A 10568-nucleotide genomic window follows, 5' to 3' on the forward strand; every position below is an offset into this window, starting at 1 on the left:
AGAAAAGGCAACTTTCATAATTTTGAATCGAATAAATAGTACTACAAGCTACCATATAAAACATAAATTTGGTGATTGTGATCTATATTCCATCCATTTTTTGCCAACGAAGCATTGCTTCAACGGCATCCCCTTCACCTTGTGTGTTGGTGTTGGGGGTTAGGTCATGGGTTCGAGCCTCACTCTGTCCATCCTATTAATTAATCTGTCTGAAATATAGATATTCATATTGACATCAGGGGATTTTTCTCCCGGATCCATTCAGGATTCAAACCCGGTCCGTCTGCCCCTCGGGATGGTTAAAGGATCGGGTTCGTGTAATACGATTCGGGTTTCCTCCCGAACGCATGTGTGTGTTCAAATGATGAGTGTCGGTAAAATAAATGATACACTGATGCAAAACTTGCCGTTAGAAAAAAAGATATTCCATCCATTTTTCTTCTATAGAGACAAAAGACCCAAATCTTTATTATAATCAAAGTTTCGAAAATCATTATCACCAAAGACATACATTATTCTATTAGAAAAATATATAATACGAGTATATATTAATTACCCCCTTTAACCCAAATCCGTTGTTCAATATTTCATTTTAAAATATTTTTAATAATTGTCCATATACATAAATATATAAGAATATAGAAATAAAGTGTGTCTATACTCTCTTTATCCTTGTTCCCTGTTTATCCTTGTTCCTCAAGCTGTGCGTCGAGTAAAAGTTCCACCCTTCTCAGTAGGGTTGGAGTATAGCCCTCAATAGCTTTCTGGACTATAGTTCGAATTGCGGTTTCCCTTTCCGTATTGAAAATTCTCTGACACGTTGCATTTGGATCGGGATTCCATCCACAGCCCCCGATGGTATGATCCAAGTTGTCGTATGCGTCAATCATAAATTCCCAACTGAAATATTAACCACTGTTAATATATAAGTACACGATAATCGCTAAGGTTAAGAAATTGAAATATGCATTATTGATGATCAGTGACGTATCTGGGATGAAAATTTAATTTGGTCCCGAAATTTTTTTATGAAGCTATTTATGCTTGAAGGATTTTTTAGTGGTTGATCACTTAAAAGAATTTAAATCCCCCAAATATACGAGGTCCTAAAGTTTGATTTTAACAGTGTCTTGTACAATTTAAAAAGTATTTTGTAAAAAAATAATCCGAACTAGCAGTATCACAGGACCCCGTGGGTTACTACCTAAGATCGCCACTGTTGATGGTACAATAAGGTAGCGAGTGAAGTGGTTAGTGAGTGGTTATGAGTAGATTACAACTCTAAATTGCATGTCAAAAACCTTACGGTAGTCCTAAGAGTTACGTTTAGAAAAATACTTATTGTAATGTACTAACACCTTAAAATATGATTAGTTGTGTATGACTAATTTTAAGTGGTATACAAATCACCTCACATTCATTTAAGAGTATATTATCCTGCTGTATAGAATAATGTAAACTACGTATGTTATTATGTAAGGGCACATTCATATCCACTTAATTATTTTCCCCTTTTAAGCATTCACCCCCTCCTTCAAGTATGCCACTGGGGATTATATGTGATTGTAGAGATGTATTTGTAGTAGCCAAACACACTCACATCACTCGTGTCACATATCCAGCCCGATAACCTCCTTAAGATCGAGCAAATAATCCTCATTTCCTGAATTTCTTTCAAGTCACCGCAATTTCACGTTTTACCATCCCAATCGTATTTCCCACGGTTTACAGTCCCATTCACATCACATAATCCCTATAAATCAATGGTTTAAGCATAGATAATCCTGAAGTGGATTACCTATTTCCCTTAAACCTCCACTATGATACTAATTAGAGACACCCACTTAGTCACAAAATTCTCTTTTTTTTAATCAGCTTCATTGCGCGGTGCGCCAGACCCTGCATGGTGCGCACCCGAGTGGATTTTGTACTGTCCCCAAGATGCAGCTTAGAGCGCGTAACGCATCCCTTCTGCGCGGTTCGCAGTATAATGGAAAATGAACTGGAACCAGAACAAGGCATAGTTCATGGCGCCCCAGCAATCCATGCAATCCGACGACATCCCATCAATTCCCAAATGCGGCTACAACTTGATGCTTCCCAATTAAAATATTACGCGTACAAATAATGAAATGGAATACCTTGGGAAGTTCCAAGATTTGTCCGTCATCTCTTGCATGGGTTCAATCCGACAATGCACAATTCCCTTCTCAAAGGTAGTTCTATTAGCTATGTACTCACCTCATAGGTGACAAAACGTGGAGGTTGAAATTTAGCTAGACTCTTTATCGCAACCTCCACTATGCTAAATTCCAAATGTCACATGACAGCTGCCCTACACACCAATGACAGCTTCTACGCACGTGAGAACGCTCAGTCGCACGAATCATGAAGGAGAGAGTATGAACAGCAACAACATCGTTGTTACAGATTTAATTCACCAAAATTGTCGTTTTATTTGTTTTGAGCAACCCATTTATGCTATATATATATATATATATATATATATATATATATATATATATATATATATATATATACATACTAGGTTTAAGAGCCCGTGCATTGCACGTTGAATTTAATATTATTTCAAAGATAGCGTACGTATAATATTAGTAACATAACATTAAAACATATACTATGTATCATATATCTGATATGAATGAAACATATTTAAAAAATAGATTAGACTTGATGGATCTCATAATAATTTAACATACTTCAAATATTTAAAAAAAAACATTATACATACATAATAGTTCATAGATACCATACAAATGGAAATTATTTAAAACATTTCTTCAATTAACTCTATAAGTGTTGCAAGACTTCTTTGTATACCACATTTTTTGTTGTGTTGGATAGTTTGTTATCCTTGTCTAAGATTAATATCTTGATTCATTGTCGATTTGTAATACGAGATAGTGCAACGTATTGTTGTCCATGACTAATGACCGGTTTTAAAATAAATAAACCGACACGCGATAGTGATTGTCCTTGACTTTTATTTATTGTCATTGCAAAGCACACCGACAATGGATATTGTCTTCTTTGGAATCGAAAAGGTATTCTCTTGTCCGTCGGTACGATAAGCATACGTGATAAAGCTGTAATCTTCCCCATGTTTGACTCGGTTAAAAATTTTGCTTTGATGATTTTTTCTCCTAAGTGAACAATTTGTAAACGTGTACCGTTACACAAACCTCCTGCCTAATCTATATTTCGAAGTAACATAACTGGTACATCAATTTTGAGCCACATATTGTGCTTTGGTTAGCCACCAACTTCAATACTATTTAGGAAATCGGTAGTGTATAGTTTATTATTAAAGTCAGCGTCTCTTTGTGACGCACATATACTGTCTGAGCTCAAATATGACCTTTCTTCTCCTTCCAAACACATCATCATTCTATCAGTAATGATGTTAACTACTTCATGAGTTGGAGCAAGAATTGCACGTTGCTGATAATATTCTGTATTACCAAGATTAAGAAGATAATCTGGATAAATAGTTGAGATGATAGAACCAATTGGATCATCAATATCTATTATTAAAAGATCTTGTGGAATTTCAATATCAAAAACTCCGTCTTCAGATTCACCGACATCACCGTTGCCTATATCAAGTATCCATTGAGCAAAACTTCTAGTATCGGCATCAGTTTCAATACCACATAATCTCATATGTTAACTGTAAGTTTTAAAACAGTAACATAATCCCAAAAATAGGAAGAATTTAGAGATGCATCTACTATATCTTCTCTTTTACCTTTTTGAATAACAGGTAATATTTGTCTAAAATCACCACTAAACACAACTATTTTACCCCGAAACAGAGTATCCATACTATCAGTATTAGATTGACGACATATATCATGCATAGAATGATTCAGTGCTTCAATGCACATCTTGTTAACCATCGGGGCCTCATCCCAAATAAGCAGTTTTATCCTCCTAATGAGCTCACCCAATTTGTTGCTTGTAGAAATAGTACAAAATGACTCATCCGTAGGATGAAGCGGTATGTGAAAACGTGAATGAGCCGTCCGACCTCTAGATAATAGCAAAGCTGCTATCTCACTTGACGCAACATTTAAAACAATTTCTCCTTTACTGCACAATGCAACTGAGAGTGTTTTCTAAAGGAAGGTTTTTCCAGTACCACCATAACCATAAAAAAAAGAACACAGCTCATTTGCCGTGATCAACAGCTTTTATTATCTGATCATATGCCTTCGTTTGTTCGGATGTTAACTTTGTAATGAAATCTGAATGTTCATTTGCAAGTTTACTTTTTTCATAGGAGAGCTCATCTATAATAAGACGGTTTTTTGAAATATTTCTTGTATGATTCGATGGGCAAGGCATTGAACTAAAACTTCTCAATGTACTACTATTGCGTTGAATTAATTTTTCAATCTCTTGTAATGTCAAATCTTTTAATAGTTCAATCTCAATTTGTGTTTCTGCAATGAATAAAATTTAATTTATTAATATAGTAAATATGACAATTTAAGTATAATATAATTTAAATATCCTTACCTGTTCTGTGGGGATGAACGATATCCACCGATAAATATCGAAATGTTTTCTCAAATACAACTTCAGGTCAACTCATAATGTTAGATAATAGTAATTGTGCAAATAATTTTCTGATGAAATGACCACCCTCCCCAAAAAACGCCTCTTGTATACCTTTTATATACTCCTTATCATCATCCAATAAACCTAAATCGTTGCAAGAATCTCTGTAGCTATTAAATACCTGACCATTTACCGTTCAGATATCTTGATAGGAAGTTGGACCTTTAACCTTGTTGAGTAGTATTCTAAGAAAAAACAGATCACTGGACGCTGGTGCCACATGATGAATATGTCCAATTGCACCGGTGTTTCTTTTATGCCTAATCCAACTCCTATTATCTTTGTTCCAAATGAACTTTGTCGGGAACTCTACATAAGTCAATTCGCGTGCTTCTTGGTTACAAACATTACAATTCATCCATTCGATAAACATTGACGTATTGACTGATGGCTTTTCTAATACTTCATCAATTAATTCCTCTTCATCAAAAATGATTTGCTGTTGTCCCTCCAAATGGAACGGTAGTCTTATAACGCCGGGGTAATGATGATGTATATCGAACTTCAAAATCCTCCAAATGGCTTCACAAGATGAAACATATCAACAATCATAGTATTCTTTAATTTCATCAGTTTCTGTATCACAGAGCTGCGCTGTAATCCTATCATTACCTTTGTTGATATATTTGAACAAATAACTAATTGAAGCAACTTGGTTACACCACTAAACATTGAGATGAGCTTGGTACCTTTTTAGGAGGTAAGGCTTATAAGCTACCACACTTCTGTTATCCAATTCATGACCTTGTTATGTTACCGTTCTTCCATCATCCCTTCTCCGGTAAATTAGATAACCGTCTTCATCAGTTTTTGTTACATCTGAGAAAGGTTTTGGAAACCTTTTTATACATTTTCAGTCTGAATTAGTGCACGGGCACGATGGATTCTTTTCACCGCAAGGGTCGTGTATAATTAAATCTGACACGAGTTGATAAAGTTCTGGTTCGTTGATTTCATCCGGTATTTCAGCGAATATATACTTATCTACATCTTCTGGTTGAGGCATTTTGTTTCTTTCATCAAGGAATAAGCATATATGGTCATGAAGCAAACCACGTTTCTGAAATTCCACGGTATAGACTTCTAAAAAATAAAGAAACAAATTATTAATAAGGATGTTTTATATTATTGAATAATCTAAAGTTTGTTGTATATTAGTGATTATTCATATACTATGTACTCATTACCTATAAAAAATTAATTTAACAGAAGATTATATACAAAAACTAATTAAAAGGTAATAGACAAACCTGCTTTAACAGTACCAAATAATTTTTTTTTCTTATATCTTTCATCAGTTGATCGAGCTTCATTTTAAACATCCTTGAACAAAAAGATGGTTTATCTTCTGCTTTAAAACCGGTCCCCATTAAAACTCTTGTGATTTCTGGCCACTTTGGATTACATGTGAAAGTTAAAAATAAGTCGGGATAGCCAAATACACGACAAAGTGCCATAGCATAACGATAATTCTCAATCATATATCTAGCACTCCCCGTGAATGAGGAAGGAGGTTTTATCCTATTTCCCATCATACTATTCTCCGAAGAACCTGATGCCGCTGAATTCATTAAGTTGGTGAAAGTATCTGCTCTTAAAATATTCTGATTTTTCCTGATGTATGAGATTCTTTCGGCCTGAATCATAATGTAAGCATCAACTATAAATTATTGATACAACTTACGACCCAAGTGCACAAGTGTGGGAACAGCACGTTCATGAAGTTTATATGCGAAGAATTCACGCATACTAACCCTCTTTTTCACTCTTGTGGAATGCTCATCGACATCATGACGAAGAATGTCTGTCCTGTACCCATCTTCTGCATAAATAAACAGAAGTGGATATTGTAGAGCTAAATATTCGGGGTGAAGCTCAGAAATTCTTTTTAAGCCTTCAATACGACTGTCAATTATAATATCCCTTTCATCATAGGAAGATACATTGATATCACCTACAATAAGTGCTGCAAGTTCGTCTACCGTTGGCAGATTGTAATTACGTCCATCTATGGTTCGTCTACCAATTAACTTAATTTTCATCTGCATATTAGTTGTTTCTAGGAACCGGTCACGAGCCATCTGAAACATCTTGACAAGATGATTATCTTCATCGAGAACTTCCATTAATTGACAAATGAGATCCTCGTCGAGTGAATAGCATGAAGACGAAGCCTTTGTTCTGTTTTTTACACTGTTATGAATTCAACAAATCGTAAATATCTGTGACGATCGCTCCAAATCCATATGGACGAACACGTCATTCATCGATTTCATTGCGAGGTATTTGACCTCTATATGATACGTTTTGTAAGCATTGCATTCTTTTGAAAAGGCACACCATAAATGAATATTTAAATCAAAGGTTTTCGACATCTGATGATTTCTACATATAGACAATCACCGTAATATAATAATTTACAATAATACTTCCGTTGATAATGCAGTCAAAATAAGATACATGGTGATGATTTGGTGAATGCAATGTTTCCTTGAAAAATATGCCATGTATGACTCCATGCACATAGCTTGTCTAACATATAAGCAAACAGCGGAAGACTTCTAGGGAACCTGAGAATAAACATGCTAACAAGTGTCAACACAAAGGTTGGTGAGTTCATAGTTTTAATGTTGCGCATAATCTGTATATAAAGGTGGATCACAAGATTTCAGTTGTTCAATCCAGAAACGTTTATCAAAATATTCTACGAAATTGAGCACCCTGGTAACTAAACTTAACGTATATATAATTTGTACCCTTTGTATAATCATATTAATAATACACGCAAACTAACGTGTACGCTTCTCAAATAGCATACGTTCGTTAAAAGGCTAGTGCTCTAGCTCGGACGGGGTTATCAAGCCCTATGGATCCATATACTACTACTCGCACCCACCAGTTCTTATAACCGGCAGTTACTAGTTACCAAAGCTAAGGGATTTTCGGTTCAAACTCGGTGTAGAATTTAGTATGCACTTGTATCCATTGCGTTTAAAATAAAGTGCATGTATTCTCAGCCCAAAAATATAGATTACAAAAGCAATTAAAAAGGGAGTAAATGAAACTCACCTTAGCAGCATATAAAGTCGTTCACCAAAATGTGATCGAAACTCGGATTACCAAATAACCGTAGATCTCAACCTAGAGAACATATGTTGGTCAATAAATGTCTATCAAGCTAGGTCAGGTCATAGTGTATAACAATCCTAATACTCGAGATCGACATACAAAAGTTATCTAAAGTCGTTTCAAAAAGTCAATTTTGACAATAATTCAACAAAACGAGACGTGCCTTATATATGGATTCATTTACTTGGCTGGTAATATTCAAAAATCCAATTTATTATTCTTACAAACAAGTTTCAAAAGCAATTTCAATCAATATCAATCATAATTCAGTTGATCATATCTTTTAATTCATTTACCGAAATTACGCGATTTCTAAATGAAAAGTTATTGATTTTTCGCCAGCTTTCCAAAAACATGCATATCATATACCTTTTATCAGTAATATATGTATTTACTTCGTGATTAATCATAACTTTTTAATGACAAAATTTAGCATACAAGCATGCGTAAATATATATACTCGAGCACTAGACATGGATACACAATTAATGTATAAAAGATAAAATATGAGTGCTTACGTATCAATATTGAGATTCAATATTGTAGGAAAGTACGTAGACACAACAGAGATGATAAACACTAGATTTGATTCACAAATATACCCTCAAACATTACCCATAACCTCCTTGGCAATAACCCATAATTTCCTTAGCTCTATCCCGATCAAAAACTCATTTTGAAGGTGACACGCTCATAACCTCGTCGTAGTATTTTAGGTATATATACTACTAATAATAATATTATAATAAGATTAATAATAATAATATTAATCTTAATAATAATAATAATAATAATAATAATAATAATAATATAAAAAAATAATAATTCGAAGGAATGAATTGAGCTTTTATAGTATGTGGCCTGCTACAGTACCTCATGCGATCGCATGAGTTTTCAGTGTTTTTGCCATGCGATCGCATGGCCGTCTTATCCATTTTTGTTTGCTAGTTCGTCGACATCAAATAGTGTTTACTGTAGCAAATAGTGTTTACTATAGCAAATAGTGTTTACTATAGCAAATAGTATTTACTGTAGCAAATAGTGTTTACTGTACCAAATAGTGTTTACTGTAGCAAAATACGGTTTCACTGTAGCAAATAGTGTTTTACTGTAGCAAATAGTGTTTTACTGTAGCAAAGTCATTTTACTGTAGCAAATAGTGTTTTACTGTAGGAAAGTCATTTTTACTTGTACATATATATATATACATACATATAATTGTTCATGAATCGTCGAGAGCAGTCAAATGTAATGAAACAGTTCTAAAATTTTGAGATTCAACTTCATAGACTTTGCTTATCGTGTCGGAAATGTTAAATCATTTAAAGATAAAGTTTAAATTTGGTCAAAAATTTCCGGGTTGTCACAATATCAATGTTAATATTCTCATATATTTATTTCCTACATTGTTTATTTGATGTTAATCTATATGAATTAGACGAATCATACCTAATTGCTTCTTTCCTGTTATTTGTTTCATTTACAGTATCATATATGTATAATTGTCCGAATCTTGGTTTTCGACCATCCGTTGGCAATAAACCTCCATATTGGTGACAATTTTGACCATGTATAAAATGTATAAGGGCCACGAGTTTTGTTTACACGATCGCCCACCTTGCCACCCATGGAAGTAAATGCAAAAATCATGTTGTACTGTCGAACATTCTCAATGAAATGTTGACTCTTCGGATGATTGTTAGTATATAGATCCCAAATGAGTTTAGGAGGAGATTTGTTGAACTCGGGTAGCGTTATTTTACCTTTCAAACAACAAAGTGAGAATGCCTGGGCGAAACCGTTTGTTTGTTTTCCTACTTTCGTCTCTTTATGCCATAATTTAGCACCACAAGCGGAACATATATAAGTAAGATCGCCGTAATCAACGTTGTCTGCCAAAAAAAAAACAATTTATTGGTTTACTTTAAAAAATATATAATAGTTTAACAAATTAAAAAAAAAAGTTATAAGAACAACCCTTTGAAGTTCCTTTGAATGATTTATTTTGAAGATCATCGGAGTTTGCTTGGTCAATGTCAAAAGGTATCAGTGTAATATTTTCCTTCTGATGCCTGTTGTTTTGATTCCGCTTTGACCGTACTTGTAAAAATGCAGACTTAAAAAAGTAAGTATGTACATTTTTAAAATAAAACAGGTTTGAATATTATATATGTCACAAATAATTACCTTTGGATCCACTGTATGATGTAGTGTAACATTTATCACTATTAGTAAGTGATTGATTTGATATTCTCAGAGATGGTGTTAACGGTGCAGGAGTTGCAATGTTATATAAACATTCACCCGTTGTATTTGTCGTATGTTCAAAAATGTTTTCTTTCATCATATTTGATGTATATTGTGTTCTAGATGAAGTCACAAAGTTTGATCCAGTTGTGTTGGTTATATCTGAATAACCAATGTATTAGATTTTAGTTTAGAAATACAGAATGAATATTATTTTCATATATACACCATAGATTACAAAAATATAGTTGTAATAGCATGAAACACCTGTTAGTATTGAACACGATGGGGAGGATTGTTGTCCAATTGCTGCTATTCTACTTTCTTTTTTGTGTTTCATCATAAAGTTACCAACGATTGTCTTTGCAGTGGAAGAAATTTCTAAAAATAATAGAGATGTATTAGTATTTAAATTTGATGTATAGTGAATATGCATGAATACTAAATCTGAAAATATATGCCAAGAGTAACTTTCTCTAACATTCAGATTAATGCAAACAGTAAGTAGTACCTGGATTTGATGCATTAACATCAAAGGAATCCTTCAT

At 33.8% G+C, this 10568-nt stretch overlaps 2 protein-coding genes across 2 annotated transcripts; both read right to left on the reverse strand.

Moving 5' to 3' along the window:
* Positions 1–3273: 3273 nt before the first annotated feature.
* Positions 3274–3684, reverse strand: LOC139888644 (uncharacterized). Its single transcript, XM_071871643.1, has one exon. It carries the CDS (start codon positions 3682–3684, stop codon positions 3274–3276), a length of 411 nt encoding a protein of 136 aa, XP_071727744.1.
* Positions 3681–10568, reverse strand: LOC139888649 (uncharacterized). Its single transcript, XM_071871646.1, has 13 exons — positions 10532–10568; positions 9961–10182; positions 9317–9665; positions 6399–6837; positions 5895–6281; positions 5568–5704; positions 5402–5483; positions 5257–5308; positions 4814–5166; positions 4696–4765; positions 4543–4602; positions 4234–4466; positions 3681–4139 (listed from the first exon to the last, which is right to left on the reverse strand). The coding sequence occupies exons 1-13, from the start codon at positions 10566–10568 to the stop codon at positions 3681–3683; spliced, it is 2880 nt and encodes a 959-aa protein (XP_071727747.1).

This window comes from Rutidosis leptorrhynchoides, chromosome 1 (genome assembly GCF_046630445.1).
Source record: "Rutidosis leptorrhynchoides isolate AG116_Rl617_1_P2 chromosome 1, CSIRO_AGI_Rlap_v1, whole genome shotgun sequence".
Classification (NCBI taxonomy): domain Eukaryota; kingdom Viridiplantae; phylum Streptophyta; class Magnoliopsida; order Asterales; family Asteraceae; genus Rutidosis; species Rutidosis leptorrhynchoides.

Excerpts from the sequence above, each read along its gene's own strand:
- LOC139888649 (XM_071871646.1), bottom strand. The coding sequence starts at position 10,568 with ATGAAGGATTCCTTTGATGTTAATGCATCAAATCCAG. Across the intron at positions 5,484-5,567 it reads CCAGAACTTTATCAACTCGT|GTTTCCAAAACCTTTCTCAG; the intron begins GTCAGATTTAAT and ends ATGTATAAAAAG. Across the intron at positions 4,467-4,542 it reads CGTTCATCCCCACAGAACAG|AAACACAAATTGAGATTGAA; the intron begins GTAAGGATATTT and ends TATTCATTGCAG.
- LOC139888644 (XM_071871643.1), bottom strand. The coding sequence starts at position 3,684 with ATGAGATTATGTGGTATTGAAACTGATGCCGATACTAGAAGTTTTGCT.